Genomic DNA, 20,236 nt, shown 5'->3' with positions numbered 1-20,236 from the left:
CACCCCTGCCTACTGTTGGCGCCTCATGGTCTTCATGAGAAACTTGTGTTCTTCGGCCGGGAGTGTGGGACTATCTCCAGCCCCAAGACTACCCACTAAAAGCTCCCCCTCTTTTCCATCTCCTGAAACACCCTTCCGGGCTTTCTTCGGAGCTTCCATCTCTGTTGTCACTTCTCTATCAAATCATCTAGGCCCGACCTTTGCTTCCTTTTTTCTTTCTGCTTTCCTTTGTCCTCTTCTCGTTGGTCTGCTATCTCAAGCCCTCGTCTCGCATCATCCAAGGCACGAAAAAACAAAAACAAACATCTCTTACCTTTTCCAGGCATCATTACAATCGCCTACCTGACTGGAGGAGGAGATAAGAAACACCCCTCTCCTGTCATCCAGTTCTCCCGTATCTGCTAAGTCGTCATCCTAGGCCAGTTCTTCGTGTCATCACAACCTAACCCAACCTAACTGATGAATTATACGTGTAACCCACAACAAAAATGTAACAATCTTACAAATTGATTACCATAATTTGTTTCGCTCTGCAAGAACCTGCAAATGAAATCGATTTTTAAAGTGAAATCTACTACAAACATCATCAATTTTTTGTTGTGTTCTAAACGAATACAATTGGTTTAATTGCAGTTAAAGTTAGTTATTTTGTGCTAATAACCGAATAGTAGTTATGCCATTTTCAGAATGAAGTTGTGGGAATTGTTTGGACGAGCTACTGCTATTCGCTGACTAAATTCAAGAAAGTGTAAGGGCAAATCTAGTGCCCAAAATGTTCTCCAGAACCTTTACATAGCAGAAGCATGCATGACGGTATCCATTGATCAAGGAACTTCCTAGTGGTTTGAATTGAAGAGATTCTGCATGCCACTTTAAGAAAGTGCTTCTGATAGATCCCTGCGGAAGTGCGATATTTAATATTTTCTCAAAATGGATAAACTCATAAGAGCCTGTCATTGAGTACATTTTTCAGCAGCAAGGGATTACCCAAGGGAATATTAGATACTTCATAAGTTCTATTATCTCAATATTTTCCACCCTATCTGTAATTAACTTAGTACACATGAGATTAGATGGATTCCTCATCTAATCTCTGCAAGATATTTAACAACCAGTTTATCTAGCTCTAAAAATTCTTTCATTATACTCCACCTGTGGTTTGAAGCTGATAATGTGTATATTTTCTGAATAAATTGGGAAAATTTAGTTCCTTCCCTATAATTTTTAATATCAATATCATATTCCTTGAGTGGTTACGAAAAATGTGCGTTTTAGACATTGACACTGATGTTCTTGACAGAAATGTTTAAATGAAGGTTCTTAAAAAATTAATTAATTTAAATTTGGACACCTTTAAGACCAAATAATAAGTTATAAGAAGACTATTAATTGCTTCACTGAATGTTAAATTGCAATCGTTATAAATCAGGACTACATTAATATTAATGTTTCAGGTAATCATACTTTAGTAACCAAAATAGTTATAAATTATTTTACATGCACTTTATTTATTATTACAATAAATACAATGCTTACAAAATTAAGCTCTCAAAATCTTAGTCCTATGAGATGAAGTACTGGCCTTAATTAGCAATGATTATTTAGTATCTATAACCTCCCTCTTCATTGGTGTAAGATTCCTGATTGTTGTATACTTGAGCATTGTGTTGATTACTGTTATAGCTATTTCCATTATTGTTATTGTAAGCATTACCATTGCTGTAACCACCGTTGCTATACCCATTAGAGTTACGATTGTAACCATTAGAAACTTGTTCGTAAGAAATTTTTGGTTTAAATCCATCGGAATCAGCGGTGTATTCTACAGTTTGTTTTCTTCCATCGGGAAGCACAACGGAATATTTTCCTTGGGCGTTATCTTCGTGTCTGGTTTCTTCATGGCCGTAATCATTACCATGTTGGTTATCTTGGACGTCATATTGGAAGTTGTAGTTAGCTGGTTCCTTAAAGAATAAATTATTTTTATTACAAATAAAGATAATAATTAAAAATCTTACAGAATGGTCATCTTCATAAGAATTTTCAGATCTAGAATATGACGCTGGTAAATAAGCATTACTTATGGAGTTGTAGTTCATTTGCTTCGCATATCCAGAAGTACGTCCAGAAAATACTGAACTAGGAACTCCATATTGAGTACTTGGCGAAGTAAACGAGTTAGTTTGAACGCTCGGTAAATATCTGGTGCTTGGCAAATATCTGCTGCTTGGAACTGGGGGTTCGGCGAAAACAGCAGCGACAAGACTGGCTAAAACTATGATGATCTACAAAAGAAAATGTTTTTACATAACACATTCTTATTGAAGAGTACGTTTCAATTTACCTTCATATTGATGCTTGTTGATTATTCGATGAACTGAATCGTTATGCTGTTGCCAAAATTTTATGTTGTATATATACCAAGACGAAATTGTAGGCGTGTAAGCTTTCGTAACGACCTTGCTATACATAAAGAAGATTTCTTGTTCCCAATTTTTCAAATACCATCACTTCGCGGCCATCATTAGCAGTACATTCACAATTAAGCGACGGACGATTGATCTCATTTTGTGTGTTTATGTAATAGGATGTTAAAACATTCGCCTTTAGGTATACTTACACCGTTTGAGACGATGATGATGTAATTGCAAAAGTAGCTCTATAACTCAATTATCGATATGCTTAAGAACACTCGCAAAAAAGGCGATAAATTAAGATTAGTGAAATTTTTAATTAAGGTTTCCTTTTTATTTTACAGTTACTGGTAATTTTAATGGCATTTTTTTATGCTTCATCTACATCAACCCATTCAAAATCCAAGCCAAAAATAGAATCTCTATTTCCTAGTTTTAACGATTTTCTAAATAACAATTTTGAACAAGATACGACACAACCCCCAAATCATTTAGGATACATTGATAAATTTGATTTGCTTCATCAACAACCAGATTTACGTGAATTCTTTTATTTTGATGGATATCCACGTATTTTAAACAAGATTCATGATGTGCAATCAATGTCACAATATAATCCCATAAATCCGTTTAGCTCAAGAAAAAATGTTGAGACATTTGATGAACCTACATCTTTTAAAAAGATGAATAATCTTGATTTTATGGAGCCCCCACTATTCATCAAGGAAATTCCTCGTGAAGAAACACAATTGAAAGCTGGTGAACCCATTAAATCTTATGAAGATGCAGCGAAGGCTTTTAATGAAGTAGTAAGATCTTATTGGTTGAAGCCAAAATATCGTCTAGTTAGAATTGTTTTGAAAATTTATTAAAATAAAAATAAAAATAATTTTTTTTTAGAAATCCCTCCAAAAGATTCATCACGATAATGGTGAAAGTCAGGAAAATCTTGATAAACAAATTCTTAAGCCAGGAAATAGTAAATCTAATGAGCATTATTTAGGAAATGAGATTATACCACATTCCAAAACGAATGTTAAAAATGAAGGGCGAAATGAACAAAATCGTGGTGAAGTAAATAAAAAACCTTTTGGAGGATACAAAATTGGGAATCAAAATATTAGAAAATTTATTCTTATTTAAAGTGTAGATTATTTTATAATATATAATATTTGTAATTGTATCAAAACTACATCTATACGGTCTATTTATTTTATTACTTAGTAATTACACCTCTAAGATTTCGGGGTCTAGTTATTACGATTTCAATTATTCCACTTACATTTCTGGTAATAGGGTCAGTAGTTACATTAAAATTTATAACCCACCCACCTCCACAAGATTTTTTCATGTATTTAAGACCCGCAAATCTCAAAATAAAAAGAATATTCCCAGTTACCCAGTTGATGTTGAATTGTGAAATTAATAATATGGTATACATGTGGTTTAACTTTCTTGTTTATTTTCTATTTCTCAGTAAACGTGTTATTGTTGAATCATATGTGGTTAGAAACAATTTGGTAAATCCAAGTAATGGTGAAGGTAATCCACCGAACCAATTGAAACAAAATCAAGAAGCCGATGGTGATGATATTTTATGGGGGCGACATAAAGAGTTACAAATTGATTCTTGGATACCGTTTGATAGTCCTGATGCAACGATTAAGAATGATGTTTTGTCTAATTCTGTGTATGGTAATAAAATAAGGAATAATAATCGAGATGCTTTCACAAATAATGTTTATAAAAATATTGAAAAGAATCGTTATGAAAATAATTTGAGTGAAAATGAATTAAATTTGGATGAAGATACTAAGAGTGATTTTTTGAAATTAAAACAACATGAATTTATGAATTATAATGAAGGACTAAGTGATGAATCAATATTAGTTAATAATGAAGATTTTTTTAATCAATGTAGTCAACATTTTCCGAATTATCTGCAATCATCTACGTATTTAAATTATCTTCAAAATTATCAACCTGAATATAAATCTAATGAAGAGCTGCAAACATTTTCTAAACAATTTAAAACTCCATCTTTATATTTATTACCACCTTTTTCTGGTGAGAAATTAGTTAAGAAACAACCATATTATGTAAGTATATAAAAGTGATATTCACAAAACGAATGTTCTATTATTGACATAGATATTCCAAAATTTGCGAGTATAGCTGTATTTTCCGCCAATCTTTATTTTAATTTAGCTCTTCCCCTCCAAATAATATCGTCATTTTCTTCTTCTAAGAACTATGTCTAACAAACTTTTGATGGTGAACTTGTATTTAAACTTATTTTGTTGTGTGTAACTAGGGCATTCACCATGCTCAATCATGCGTTGTTATTTCGGTAATTCATGCGGTGCTTCTCCAGTAGACATTGAACTTCTTGTCAATTAGTCTCATTGCTAGCCATAATCATGTCCATGATGTCCGTATTTCAAAAATAATAAGTATTTTAAAATCGTGACCTCATTAAATTGTAAGTTTATTGAATTGCTGTAAAGAGCCCTTGAAGAAGATGGTCGTAGATTTTTCAAACATTGTCAATGAAAGATCATTATCTTTTCTGAATCAATAACATTGTTTTATAATAAAGCGAAAAATACCACTCATCACTTTCAAAAAATCATTAAATCATTTTTTGCTGACCCATATGATATGAGTCAACATAAGATGCTTGGGGTTGGATTGGGTTGGGTTGTTATTGTGGTGGGCACAAACTAACTCCGTTCTGATAAAACTTAAATGAGTAAATTCTTTGGATGCAACTTGATAAGTTTTTTCTCTTGCGCTTTTGATGCCATCAACTTCTTCGTTTGTTGCTTTAATAGCTTGGTGCATTGAACATAGTTTTTCAAATAATTACTTGACAAATGTTGCCATCCCAATTATTGGAGCATCATAGCTATATTTGTATTTGTACATTTTTTGGCAAGTAGTTTCATCACATCTCTATTGGTATATTAATCATGTATTAATTCTAAATTGACAATTTTTAACCTTCAAATCGATACATCTTTTCAGTGGTCGTTCTAATTATCTAATTAATTCTAACGTTCACAATTGCTTTCTGTTAGTTGATAATTCAAGCAACAATGTCTTAAAAAAGAAGCACGCTTTGGTCTTGATAGACCAAAGTACACCGTAAAGCTTCCATCAGAGTCTAGCTTAGGGAGAAAAAAGACCGGTAAATAGATGATGAAGTTCTATTATTATTAATATTATTGATACGAGTTGGAGTAACGTTATTTAAGCGTATTTTTCGGCCGTTTTTAAAAAAATCGTAATAGGTCGATATATTCCAATATCACTCTATAATATTCATGAATTGTACAAAAAAGTATCAGGTTTTTAATAAAAGCAACCGTATTTGAAAACAACATTTGGTTTTTGAGATAAAGATTTTTAAACACAGTAATGCTTGTTCTCATTTTTGAAGGTAAACAAATTTTTTTAGTTGTTTTCAACAGATGTTTTCATAAATCATTATAACATTATCACCATTTATAAAGGATATCATAAGCTTTCAAATTAAAAAGACCGTTTTTCAAAATATCCTTTATTTATTGAGATATAAATTTAAAATCTCAATCAATTTTTAAAAAAATCGTAATAAATCGATTTATTAAGATATTATTTTACAACATTGAGGAGTTATATAAAAAATGTTATCTTTTTAATGTAAATATCTGTATTTGAAAATATTTTTCAGTTTTTGAGATAAAAGAATTTAAACGCAGTATTGTTACTTCTCACTTTTGAAGGTAAACAGATTCCTTGAGTAGTTTTCAAAAAATTGCCATAAATAGATGTTTTTGTAAATCGTTATAAAATTATCGCCATTTATAAACAAAATCAAGAGCTTTCGAATGAAAAAGACCATTTTTAAAAATAAATTGTAGTTATTGAGATATTTATTTAAAATCTCATTCAAATTGTTCCACCTTTTAGTTCAAGCTTGATTTTCAATAATTTGTTAAAAACATCGTTATAAACCGATTTATTCGGATATCATTCCATAATATTCAGCAATTATACAAAAAATTATAATTAATATTAGAAAATAACTTTCAGTTTTTGAGATAAATTTTTTTGACATACATATACTTTCTCCATCGTTTGTCGGATGAAGATAAAATTAAGCCAGAGAGGCACGTTCAAAATCGAGAGTGTTATAGATTTAGGTCTTAGATGGATAACTCTAGTTTCTAGTGTTCTTCTAGTATGTATTCTTCTTCACTCCTAGATTCAAGAACCTTTGGGGAAATGACACATTTTTCACTGGAACCTGACATAACACAATCACATTCACGATCCGTTTGATTTTTGCTTATTGAACATTTTTTCTGCTTATTTTGATAACCGGGAAACATTGTTTTAATCAATAAATAGTATAAGAGAATATTAAATATGCATAATTTCAGATGAATCTAATACCTGATTACAAATGGAGATTGTATCCCAATATAAGGACAAATCAAAACTCAATGAGATGGAATAGAAGGATGAACGATGATAAATTTTTAAAGAACGGGGATCTTTTAATAAGAAGATATTATGATGATTAACATTTTATTTTATGATATATTTTTAAGTAAAGTTCCTTAAATTATGTGATTTTTGTGTTTAAATAAATAATAATTTCATCAAAAATCTAAATTCAATTAAGTACAAGAATTTTTATTTTGTTTTTAGTAAATTAATTTTGGTTTAAATCCATAAAATTTCTAATATGTGTTCTTCCATCATGAATTCACTTTCGCCCACACAACAATAAACGTCATTAACAAAATGCCATAGTTAAATTTAAAAAAGTAAGTAGAACGTTAATTAACATTTTAATAAACCACTAAACGATTTTATCTTCACAATTTTTTTAACGAGTATTATCTTTAAGGAAATTCATAATTTATAAATCAAATAACGATTTCACTTTATATCTATAATCCTTTCTCCATGGGAATTATTTTACTTAACCATATTATGACTCAAAGGATAACACTAGTATTATGTTATGAGTACAATAAATGTAACAAGAAATACAAATAAAATTTTTATTAGGGAATCATTTCACAGGTACAAAGTTGATCGTCTATAAAGTAATTGAATTTTCGTTTTAATTTAAAAATTAATATCCATTTTGGGAATATCCACCATTTACGTAACCTTGATTGTTATAGTTTCCAGATCTGGAAGCGTAGTTGTTGGTTTTTTCATAGGAAATTTGTGGTTTGAATCCTTGTTCATCGGCGGTGTAATCAACGGTTTGTTTCCTACCATCAGGAAGAGTAACGTAATATCTACCTTGAGCGTGTTCACCTTGGCGAGTTTCAGCGTGTCCGAAATCGGTACCTTCGTGTTGTTCTTGAACATCGTATTGGAAGTTGTAGTTAGCTGGTTCCTAAAATAAGGATAATTATATAAAGAAATCAATTTTATTGAAATTAATTTTTCGTACGGAGTGTTCTTCATAGTTTGATCTAGCATAACTTGGAGCTCCGTATCTAGCTGATGGTACTCCATATTTAGCAGAGGGAACACCATAGGTTGTCGATGGGGTGTTAGATCTTACAGCTGGAACTCCGTATTGGGAAGATGGGGCGTTATATTGAGATGGAACTCCATACTGAGTCGATGGTGCAACGTATTGGGATGATGAAATAATTGGTTGAGATTCTTCATGTTGATTATATTGCGTTGGTGCACCATATTGAGTGGAAGGGGTGTTGTAAGTTTGGTGAGAAGGAGCGTTGTATTGAGAAGGAAGATATTGTTGAGAAGGAATGCTGTATTGAGTGGGTGTTCCATAAGTTGCAGATGGGAAATTGCCTTTTACATTTACAGCACTGTTGAAGGTTGCTCCTGGGAGATAACGATTACTTGGTACTGGTGGTTCAGCAACAACCACGGCAAAGCATATCAAAGCACAAACGAAAACCTATAAATTATTGATTTCAATTATTGATTTAGTGCTAAAAGAAGAAATAATTTTTTCATACCTTCATGTTGATGATATTTAGCGGTAGATTGCTGGATCTTTAGATTTTGGATGTACTAATTGATCTGATCTTCCATAACTCTTTTAGTTACTTACGGCAGCTTTCGGCGCGGCCTTGATACAATTACACAACACTTTCAAAATTTGCTCTTCGCATATCATCATTAATATTAATTGTGTCATTGATTTATAGCGGAATTACGTACCATTTAAGGTAAGTTTATTAACAAAATTGCCATTAATGTCTCAATATGATTGAATAAGGGAAAATGAAGATATTAAGGATAATTATTAAAATACGTTTATTAGAAAGGAATTAGCGTATAATTCTGCGTGTGTGTACGTGGATCGTTTATTTTAGTATGTCAACTACAGTACTTTCCCTTTGTTAGGAATTTTATCTTCGGGATCATTTTCGTAATCTTTAAACCATCGTATTGTCTTTTAAAGATTACTTGAGTACCTCTCCCAACTATTATAATTTATAATGGTATGATAATTCCTTATGTGATTAGATTCGCAATTTTTTTTATTTTTTTACATAATTTTGTGATTCAACAAAGAATAATAAAGGTACAAAGCAATAAAGATATAAAGACATTTTCGAACAATCGTTCATCAATATTTTCATCATTAAATTTTTGGGGTTGCTGGTTTTTGTAAGTTCTGGGAATTGCTTCATTACATCAAGTCAGTAGGTTTTCGTTGTTGGGCCTCGATCTTTCTTGTAGTTACAATGCCCAGTTGACATCAACAAGCCGTATAACTGGCCGAATATACCATTGCAAAAGGCATACATAGCTGACATGTTATACATGCTTGTAAAAGCGTATAGGACACCCGGAAGTAAAAGATTCGTCCTTCTTTACCTGGATATGGATGAGGGGATCGATTATTTGTCAGTGTCTTCGTCGTGCGTTTACATGATAGAGGAATAAATCGTTTTTGCCATAAAGATTTTTCATTTCTTCCCATTGCCTGTATCTCAAAGGACAATTTTTGGAATTGTTAATTTTCAATTAAATTTGGATCACTTAATCAACATTCCTTAACGGTTCTCGAAAACTGAAAAGTTTTTTGGTATTTAGGTTGGTTTCTGAGATATCATATTATAAAGTTAACCTAATAAATCGACTCTATGAATGGAAAGATTTGTCTAGTAAATTTTAAAAATATATATTAGAGTTACTTTCGGAAAATAAGAAACCAAATTTGGCATACTTCATCAAAATTGTTTAATGTTTTTAAGAAGCGAAACGGTTTGTTGATATTTTAATTACTTTTTAAGAAATCAAGTTCCAAAGATAACCTAAAACGTTCCTATTTAGAACAGACATACTGTTTTGTAGTAAATTTAAAAAAGTCTGTATTAATGTTATTTTTGAAAATTAAGATACCAAATTTGGTATACATAATCAAAATTGTTTAGGTTTTCCAATACACAAATCCATTTATTGATATTTTAGTTACTTTTTAAGAAATTGTGTTATAAAGTTAACCTAAAAAGATTGATTTTTTGAATACACATTTTTTCCAGTAAGACTTAAAATCTTATTTTTTATTTGTTTATAAAATTAAAGACACCAAATTTGGATCACTTAATCAACATTCTTTAACGATTCTCGGAATCGAAACAGTTTTTTGATATTTCTACTACTTTTTAACAAATCGTGTTCCAAAAATAACCTAAAAGTATTGATATTTTGAATTGACACATTTTTTCCGTTGAGATTTAAATCTTATATTTTAATTGTTTATAAAATTAAAGAAGCCAAATTTGGAACACTTGATCAACATTCTTTACCGATTCTCGAGAACTAAACAATTTTTTGATATTTGGGTTGGTTTTTGAGAACCCAGGTTACAAAGTTAAACTATAAAAAAAACTGTTTGAATTGATAGATTTTTCTAGCAAACTTTAAAAATCTCTCTTAAACTTATTTGTAACAATTAAGGTACCAAATTTGGTATATATAATCAGAATTGTTTAGGTTTTCCAAAAAATAACTCCGCTCGTTGATATATCAATTACTTTTTAAGAAATCGTGTTCCAAAGTTAACCTAAAAGAATTGGTGTTTTTAATTGACACATTTTTTCCAGCGAGATTTAAAATCATATTTTTTAATTCATTATAAAATTAAAGAAACCAAATTTGCATCACTCAATCAGTATTCTTTAACGATTCTCGAGAACTAAACAATTTTTTGATATTTAGTTTGGTTTTTGAGAAATCAGGTTAGAAAGTTAAATTTAAAAAAATCGATTATTTGAATTGACAGATTTTTCTAGCAAACCTTAAAAATCTCTATTCAAGTTATTTGTAAAAATGAAGATATCAAATTTGGTATACATAATCAAAATTGTTTAGGTATTCCAAAAAACAAATCCTTTTGTTGATATTTCAATTACTTTTTAAGAAATCGTGTTCCAAAGATAATCTAAAAAGTTCCTATTTAGAATAGACACATTGTTTTCTAGTAAATTTAAAAAAGTCTGTATTAATGTTATTTTTGAAAATTAAGATATGAAATTTTTCATACATATTCAAAATTGTTTAGTTATTCCAAAAAACAAATCCGTTTGTTGATACATCAATTACTTTTTAAGAAATCGTGTTTCAAAGTTAACCTAAAAAATTGGTGTTTTGATTTGACATATTTTTTCCAGTGAGATTTAAAATCATATTTTTTAATTGTTTATAAAATTAAAGAAACCAAATTTGGATCACTTAATCAACATTCTTTAACGATTCTCGAGAACTAAACAATTTTTTGATATTTAGGTTGGTTTTTGAGAAATGAGGTTACAAAGTTAAATTTTAAAAAATCGACTATTTGAATTGACAGATTTTTCTAGCAAACTTTAAAAACCTCTATTCAAGCTATTTGTAAAAATTAAGATATCAAATTTGGCATACATAATCAAAATTGTTTAGGTATTCCAAAAAACAAATCCGTTTGGTGATATTTCAATTACTTTTTAAGAAATCGTGTTCCAAAGATAACCTAAAACGTTCCTATTTAGAATAGACACATTGTTTTCTAGAAAATTTTAAAAAGTCTGTATTAATGTTATTTTTGAAAATTAAGATACGAAATTTGGTATACATATTCAAAATTGTTTAGTTATTCCAAAAAACAAATCCGTTTGTTGATACATCAATTACTTTTAAAGAAATCGTATTTCAAAGTTAACCTAAAAAAATTGGTGTTTTGAATTGACACATTTTTTCCAGTGAGATTTAAAATCATATTTTTTAATTGTTTATAAAATTAAAGAAGCCAAATTTGGATCACTTAATCAACATTCTTTAACGATTCTCGAGAATGAAACAATTTTTTGATATTTAGGTTGGTTTTTGAGAAATCAGGTTACAAAGTTTAAACTAAAAAAAATCCACTGTTGAATTGACAGATTTTTCTAGTAAACTTTAAAAATTTCTCTTAAATTTATTTGTAAAAATTAAGACACCAAATTTGGTATACATAATCAAAATTGTTTAAATAATCCAAAAAACAAACCCGTTTGTTGATATTTCAATCACTTTTTAAGAAATCGTGTTCCAAAGTTAACCTAAAAAATTGATATTTTGAATTGACACATTTTTTCCGTTGAGATTTAAATCTTATTTTTTAATTGTTTATAAAATTAAAGAAGCCAAATTTGGATCACTTAATCAACATTTTTTAACGATTCTCGAAATCTAAACAGTTTTTTGATATTTAGGTTAGTTTTTAAACAATCGGGTTACAAAGTTAATCTGAAAAAAGTCGACAAAGTTAATCTACTCAATTTAAAACGTTTTGTATGGGATGACACAGCATATTTGGATAAAATGGTCATTCTCTAATGATTAATAATACCATCTTCATCTTACCTAGAAGTTATCCTCCCAAGAATAGATTTATTATTTGAATACAAATAACAATTTGTAACAAACTTATAAAAGTCCCAATTTATATCTGATTTTTAAATCCAAGCAGATTGAGAGTAGTCAGAGGTACACTTAATGTACCAAATCTTCTTTGTTGTATAAAATTTTTTGGATATATGCATCAAATATATCAAATTATTTGTCTCTTTAAAGTCACGTTTAAATCCCTCTAAATCATTTGACAATTGCTAACGATCTTAAAGAATTTTGCGTGACGCATAACAATATTTATTACCACTTCGTGAAAGCGGCTTAAACGAAACCAATCATGTTTAATGACTCATTCATAATTGACAAGACAGTTCTTCATAATCCTTATGTAATACGAGATAATTCCTTAAATGTAAAGAGATAATTCAAAGGGTTATAAAAATTATTGTTTTTAAACTAAAAAAAAAAGATAATTTTTCTTTCAAATGCATCATTTATTTATAAAAATATACATGTAGAGGTACAGATGTATTTCTCAAAAAAATATTTATCTCTCTTAAGCGCTACTTTCGCATAAATATGGCAAAAATAAATAATTCAATACACGAAATCAACTACTTCTTGTCTTTCTTCAATGTTATTTCTTATCGTTTAAATATCTTAATTGATTTCGAGTATATTAATCGCAATCCAAAGTCGTGTCCAAATCGGTATAAAGGAAAAGGAAAAAAAAACATAAAGAAGGTTTAAAAAGGAAAATAAAGATCATCGCTTATAAACTAAATAAAGCTATGTACGCGTTGCCCTCTTAACAACGTGAGCTGAAAATATTCCGACCTCCGGAATTAAATCAATATATAGGGCAAGTGAGACGGGATTTAATGATCGGAACGCGAGTGCAAGAGATCGGACGAATTAATTCCTAAAAATATTCTAAGTATCTAATATTGGTAACCGCCGTTACCACCACCACGTCCAGATGGGTATCCACCGGATCCTCCACCAGGATATCCACCTCCAACTTGTTCGTAAGATACTTTAGGATGATACCCACTCAAATCGGCGGTGTATTCAACAACTTGACGTCTGCCATCTGGCAAAAGAACGTAGTATTTTCCTTTGGCGTCATCTCCTTGACGTTCTTCTTCGTGTCCGAAATCATTTCCTGATTCGGCATCTTGAACATCGTATTTGAAATGGTAGTTTGCTGGTTCCTAAAAGATTTTTGAAATAAAAATAGAATTAAGCAAATTAATGATTCCTTCTTTGTGTATTTGCAAAATAGATGATTTAAAGGTCGAATTTATTTCACTGCCAAACAAGGATTAAAAACAAGTATTACAAAGAATGATAATTGTATTGGCCTAAATTAATACTTCTTTTATTGTAATGAAACTAGGTTGTAATTAAATTCCTATTCTTACCATCACAAAGAAAATTACATTTATATTATATAACGTTATTATTTTTTCATTACTTGAAACAATTTTAGCTATTTTGGAGTGATTTTTGCGGTTGATCACGAAATACTCCTTATTGTAATATATAATGATATATTATTATTTAACCTTGATTAACTTTGATCTCAAAACGATGTAGTAATACTTATTGTATTTAAAATAGTGCTATTAGAAGATCATCTAAGTTTTTAATTTAAATGATTTCTAAAGTAAACCGATCTCTTTTGAAATAAGTTGTTTTTTATAACTACTAAGACCGTTAATTAATAACGAAGTATCTTGAAGTAATAAATCTTTGATGTTTAAAGTATTTAGCGCGGCGGGATTTTCTCGACGAATATTGCATAACGAGGCATCGCCTCTCAATACTGATACACCATTTCGCCGTAAATAGAGGTCCGAGAATGCTCGAAAGGAAAACGAGACCGTTTGCTCGACCGTAATACCCGATTTGAAAGAACCACAAAGTTGGCAACTTTCCGATCTGACAAAGTACGTCGATAAAAGTGATGCATTCACTTTCATCGACGGGATGTCACGGTAATTGAATATTTTGAATCCTCACATTGCGTAATCGAATGTGGGGATATATCCTGAATAAGATATGGTTTTCCTCTAAATCTTATCGAATCTTATCGAATCGTAGCAGAGATTTATTTAATGCGCAACTTTAGCTGCATATATTTGCAGTTAAATTGTCGATAAATTCAACGAGTATACTGAAAGCTTCATCGGTTCTCACATAACTATGTACTTAATCTCACTTGATTATTCAATCTAAAGTTATTTTGAAAATGTATAAAAGGAGTGAAATAACATTTAATGAAATGACTTACAGATTGATCATCGTATCCTCCGCCACCGGAATATCCACCAGCTCCTCCACTTGGTGCTCCATATTGTGGTTTAGGTGCTCCGTATTGAATACCAGGTTTAGTTCCTCCAACTCCACCACCTAAACCACCCCCAATTCCTCCACCAAATCCACTAGCTGGTGCACCATACGAGCTAGATGGAGGTGCTCCATATTGATTTGAAGGTCCTTGATTTCCCGGAAGATATTGACTGCTTGGTACCGGAGGTTCCGCCAACACCAGAGATACAGTCGCTAACACGCAAAGAAAGGCCTATAAAAAAGAAATAAAATTAATTCATTGTGTTAGATAATTCGTGAATCTTCAACAATTGTTTAACTACTTTCACCGCAATATTTTTTAAGACATTTCACAAACGGAGTGAGAGTAATCCTTCCATTAAAATTTATTTTGTGATAAAAAAGTTAAGTTTATGAAATCCTACCTTCATTATAATATAAATATATATTTACGAAATGGATAGGAGAAACAACTAGGTAAAATGCTTCTTCTTCAGATGAACCACGCTTTCTGTGTGATGCGTGAGGATGATCTACCTGGATCTATGGTGGCAGGATGCTTATATACCCCACATTGGAAGCAATAGTGGGTGTATTACTCTACAACAAATTCTATTACTTTCGAAACCTTGCCACCATACCATCACTTCCAGATGATGCTCCTCTAAAAGTTTTCGCTTCCAACCCCCCTTTCCCCCATTACAATGGTTCATACGACGCAATGAGAGGGGACATATACTCTTCCTTGGTACATTATCGTACGCAAGACCTGATCTAACAATCCGTTGATTTACAACTTGACCATAAACATACTTGGGTGCAATTAAAATCCATGTAAATTTTTTTATTCGAGTAGGTAGAAGAGCCTCGATGGTGTTAGGGTTAACGCAATCCAAAAACATAGCACGGTTAATCGATTTTAGTAGAAAATCTATTGATGGGATTTATTGCTTCATTTGAACCGATTGTAAACTCGTTTAATTGTATGCTCGTTTATGGATCGCATAAAATGTATATCGTGTGTTTTTGTTAAGTTGGTTTCGTCTTGAGAAAAATCCTTGGGTGTCTTCTATTGTAAAGAGATTTATTATAGTTTTTACAATAAATATATTTCATAACTTTATTATACACTTTTTTTTATTTTTTGAAAGTTATATTTAAAAATGTAATATGAAACCAAAGAACAAAACAATGGAGTTTTTGAAATAAGAACTATGTAAGTAGAGAGAATGTCGGAGAAGGTACGATTTATTAATGCGAATGCTGTTGAGGACACAGGATATGAATGAATTAAGTTAATTTGATTCAATTATAGTATTGGGGATAAAATCTATTACTTTAATTATTTTATTTATTATTTCAATTTAGTTGCATCTCCCATAATAAAAACACAAAAACTTTTTCATTATTCAACGTAAAGACAAATTTCTTTATATTTATAAGCAACTTCAATCATCAAATAAATGATAAAACTTAACATACAAGCTGATTATAAAAAAGCTCGACCAGATATTAATCGTTAATTCCTTGTTCCTACGATGACCTGAACAAAAATTATTAACTTTCTAAATAAACCCCTTGCCCTATTACAACCATGGGAAAGGTCTTAAATAACTCGTCGCTACAGGCCCGCAAGTTCTTCCAAACAATTATAACGTCTGTCCCAAGCAAAGTAATTTTTACTTTCGTGTGTGGTAGATGAAAAATTGCTTGCAACATTCCTACGTACAAGCAGTCAGTAAGCCATTATTTCAGAATCAAGAACACGCAGAAGAATTTCAACATTTTTTCATTTATTTAAATGAAGCTAATGTAATGGATTTCGTTAGAGCAAATATTTTTACTTTTAATAAAAGAATATGGTAAAAGGAAAGTGTTTTGGGACCCAAAGCATCGTTTCCACTGTCTTAAACAAAAAAGTTTGGTACTTAGCAAGGAATTGGTTTGCTTTACCTAGCTTTTATTTCTGGTTAATACATAAGCCCAGAAATGCCTTAAGTTCAAAAAGAAAGACTATAAATAAACAAGCTTTTCACTTTTCTACTATATTATATCATTTGTTGCGAATGTTGATTTCTTTGGAATATTTCGATGATTTCCATGCTTGTCACTGGTTTCTGAATATCTCCAAAATCCTTCTACTCAACGCCCTTCCATTTATATATTTGACTGTATATTTGCTTTGAAGTCTTGTCTTTTATTAAATAAGTATGCATTTTTGAAATTTGGAAATTATGCCAAATACGTTTTTTACAACTTTTTTTGCTTTGCTCAACCTGTAATTTGAAATTCGTTCTTTTGATCCCATCCTGTAGTTTGTAGTAAATGGTATCATTATATTTTTTGTTAAGGTAAATATAAATTAGCTATAATAATACAAAGAATATCATTTTAAACTCCAAGGAGTGTTTTTGGTACTAATGTTGTAAGCTTCGTCTCAATACTACGATCTCCGTAGTATTGGCGACCGTGGTGTTACCAAGAAATATTAAATGGAAGCGAGGAAAGAAAAATGAAGAAGATCCGCGCATAGGACTGGTTTATAAGTTTTTTAGAACAATTCTGATTGTATATGTGCGCATAGCCAGAAAGCGTACTTATGGCAGAAATGCAAGATATAATAAGAAAGCTGGAGTTGGTGAGAAAGCTGATATGAGCAGAGTGAAATAAACTACTATCACCTTCAAATTCTAACGGAACACGGATACTTCTGCAAGTATTTTTAGAATATTAGGGTGGTAAACAGCATGCCAATGAGGTTTGTTTTAAATCGTGATAACGATTCTAGTCCAAAAGAAAAGTGATGTTGATGCAGCTCCTCCATTAATCTACATAATAAAGAAGACGTCGGATGAGGAATTCTGATGGATGCAAAAGCCCAACTAAGATTTTTACATAGATACAGAACTTTTCCATATTAATTGTAAGAAACAAATACGTAGAACGACAAACAGAAGAAGCGGATCTCACAAAGATGAAGTGTCTCCTCCAATTCCTGTATATTAAGGATAACATGAACTAATTTAAAAATTTGCTGATAATAAAGATAGATCTTCAACAGGAAAACGTCCTATACGCTCCCCTCACTCTTTCTCTTCAGGTTTTTTAGGTGCTTCATAAAAAAGTTATGTTTTTTTAGTTCTCGATTAGATTTATTAGTTGTTTTCTGCAGCGACTTTTCATCAAATTGTGTTTCTTCTTTTTTTTATTCCATTTTGACATAACCAATTTTTCCTTCTCAGGTGATACTTTGAGAACATTCTATGATTCGAAAGTCACAGCTCTTCTTTTCTGCAATCATTTTCAATTTTAGAGATTATTCCAACATTTTTCTTTTTTTAAAGTACTATTTCTCTCCAACCTTAACTGGTTTTAGTTCTTTTAAATTATCTTTAGGATTTTTAGATTCTAATGTTCTGCTGAATTGGTTTCTCATTATCCAAAATGTAAATCGATATTTTATAATTACTACAAATTCCATTTTCAATCTAGAAATTGCATCAACAAATGATTCGAAATTCCAGAATATCGATCTAATACATCTCTTCTAGTATGTTATGGATAGGAACGACATTTGGAAACACTCAGTCATAAACTTGAGTTCCTAAATGAACTTAAACTTACTCATGTACACAAGTTAGTCATTTCAGAATTTGGAATAAATCATAATCTCCTGTCATGGCCTGCAGCTGATGCAAAAAGAACTATTGATGTGGGGGTGCTGAAATCATAAATGGTTTAGGTAGGGTAAAGAAACCAGTTATGGCCACATTTAGTACTCTTCCACTTTTAAAATTCGGTACCTTAGTTCAAAATTGGAATACATGCGAGAAAACCTTCCATTTTATTGGTGTATCAAGTATTTTAAAACACAAAAAATAATTTTCAAAAGTAAAGCAATTTCCCCATTTATGGCCATCAAAACCGCTGTTATGGCCAAAAAAGTTTCCAGTTATGGCCAGTTATATAATCAATTGTTCTTGATTTTCTGTCTCAATATCATCAATATTATCTAAGCTGCTTCCGCTTTCATTCTACTCTTCTTCCTCTACAACAGTTTTCCTTTGTCTTCCTCGTCTTCTTTGCCTTCTGCGCTTCCTCTACTTTATTTTTCTGCATTTCCCTTTTCTTCTTTCTCTCCATTTTCAGCTCTTCTTGAATTTTCTTCTCTTTCTCTTTGAGTTCAAAATATTCCACCCATTTGTCAGACGTAACAATGCTTGGAATATATTCTTTTTTTCCTTTTTCGTACTGTCGGTTTATGGTGTGGTCAAGGAATGACATCATTGAACACTGAGGCAAGAGACCGTTTAGGCGTGGCAAGTACGTTGATGATGTTGATGGATCAACACTTTCAGCTCTGATGTTGAAGTACAAATCCTATGAGTTCTCCTTTTGGAGCCAAACAGAACCACGTCTCATCCATATTAAAGACGCGCTCTGAATCCCTTATTGCTACAATTTCTTCTTCTGTGAGTAAAATTTCAACTTCCTTAAACCAGTTCCGTATTTTTTCCTCAGTAATAGTGCCCATTGCCTTGTTGACATATTCAGCATACTTTTTGGTGAGCTTATTTTTGGAACATGGAGTTTTCAAAATCCATAAAAGCATCAAATTTAACAGAATAGCTATAACTGGGTTTAGGCTAATTCACTTATGGCCAAGTATGGCCAACTGGCAAAATTCGCTCTACTTATGGCCACGTTAACAAAAATACGTTTAACCTCAATTTATAGTTATAATATTATTAAATACTTTGAAACTAACGTATTTGTGATCATATAGTTCACAAAACGTAGTTCGCTTAAATATGAACCGACGTTAAAGATAATAAAAGATTAAGTGCATTGCTCTTACCGTTTTTGCTAAGATTTTCGAGTACATCACATCAGCTAAAATATGGAAACCATTTTCAAATTGTTTCAATATCGGAAACGTCATCTAACACCGTCTGTGATGAATTAGGGTCTGAAAAAGTTCTTTAATGCATTTACTTTTCAACTACTGTCTATTAGGATCTTAATGCGCAACGACTTCCTCTGAAATGGCCATAAATGGTACAGTGGCCATAAACGGTGCTCCTACCCTACTTAAAATAAACATCATAACTCTTTTGTCAGTGTATGAGTGAGTAAGAACTGTTCCTGTGAATTCAGGATCGTATGTTAGATTTCTAGACTCTGTCAAAAACATGTTTGATTCTTTATATTGATTTTTTTAATTTTGGCCAAGTTCTCAACAGTTCTCAACACTACTAATTTCATATGGTGTAATACATGCATTACCTTTAATGAACTGATATCTATAATTGAAGAATACCATAATTCAGAAATGATATATCAGTTTCATGCCTGGTAGAAAAATGCCCATACGAATTTGGCAAAGTGAGAACTTGAGCATTTGAAAGCAGAAAAAGTTTGTTAAGCTTATCAATATGAACATGTACTGCATCTTATTCAAGGTAGTGATATTTGTCATTGACTTGAATGCCAAGACCCTGTTAGACTAAATGGAATGACCTTTCTGGCATAAGACTAGAATAACTCTTATAGAATTAAAATAACTAATTTGATAATGTTATAAATCATAAAGTAATTTTCATTTTCATCTATTCTAGGTG

General features: G+C 31.0%; 4 protein-coding genes across 6 annotated transcripts; 1 reads left to right on the top strand and 3 right to left on the bottom strand.

Moving 5' to 3' along the window:
* The first annotated feature begins 1,287 nt into the window (after positions 1–1,287).
* On the top strand, positions 1,288–3,621 carry LOC139429760 (uncharacterized). Of its 2 annotated transcripts, none has more exons than XM_071195840.1 (3): positions 1,288–1,454; positions 2,759–3,223; positions 3,315–3,621. In XM_071195840.1, exons 1-3 carry the CDS (start codon positions 1,446–1,448, stop codon positions 3,555–3,557), a joined length of 717 nt encoding a protein of 238 aa, XP_071051941.1. In that variant the 5' UTR covers positions 1,288–1,445; the 3' UTR covers positions 3,558–3,621. The 2 variants fall into 2 exon arrangements, with proteins under 2 accessions (XP_071051941.1, XP_071051936.1); XM_071195835.1 differs by having other exon boundaries at positions 2,759–3,259.
* On the bottom strand, positions 1,489–2,471 carry LOC111418544 (pro-resilin-like). 2 transcript variants are annotated; one of them, XM_071195843.1, is made up of 3 exons: positions 2,460–2,471; positions 2,019–2,285; positions 1,489–1,964 (listed from the first exon to the last, which is right to left on the bottom strand). In XM_071195843.1, exons 1-3 carry the CDS (start codon positions 2,469–2,471, stop codon positions 1,602–1,604), a joined length of 642 nt encoding a protein of 213 aa, XP_071051944.1. In that variant the 3' UTR covers positions 1,489–1,601. The 2 variants fall into 2 exon arrangements, with proteins under 2 accessions (XP_071051944.1, XP_022906859.2); XM_023051091.2 differs by lacking the exon at positions 2,460–2,471 and adding an exon at positions 2,345–2,401.
* Positions 3,622–7,457: 3,836 nt separating the features above from the next.
* LOC111418555 (pro-resilin-like) lies at positions 7,458–8,485 on the bottom strand. The gene is made up of 3 exons (XM_023051100.2): positions 8,417–8,485; positions 7,876–8,355; positions 7,458–7,818 (listed from the first exon to the last, which is right to left on the bottom strand). Exons 1-3 carry the CDS (start codon positions 8,420–8,422, stop codon positions 7,546–7,548), a joined length of 759 nt encoding a protein of 252 aa, XP_022906868.2. The 5' UTR covers positions 8,423–8,485; the 3' UTR covers positions 7,458–7,545.
* A 4,269-nt stretch (positions 8,486–12,754) lies between these two features.
* On the bottom strand, positions 12,755–15,195 carry LOC111418568 (pro-resilin-like). The gene is made up of 3 exons (XM_023051107.2): positions 15,041–15,195; positions 14,578–14,868; positions 12,755–13,495 (listed from the first exon to the last, which is right to left on the bottom strand). Exons 1-3 carry the CDS (start codon positions 15,044–15,046, stop codon positions 13,223–13,225), a joined length of 570 nt encoding a protein of 189 aa, XP_022906875.1. The 5' UTR covers positions 15,047–15,195; the 3' UTR covers positions 12,755–13,222.
* Between the last annotated feature and the right edge of the window lie 5,041 nt (positions 15,196–20,236).

This window comes from Onthophagus taurus, chromosome 1, assembly GCF_036711975.1.
Source record: "Onthophagus taurus isolate NC chromosome 1, IU_Otau_3.0, whole genome shotgun sequence".
Taxonomy (NCBI): domain Eukaryota; kingdom Metazoa; phylum Arthropoda; class Insecta; order Coleoptera; family Scarabaeidae; genus Onthophagus; species Onthophagus taurus.
Note: the sequence above shows the minus strand (reverse complement) of the source record. Positions and strands in the feature narration are given on the sequence as shown.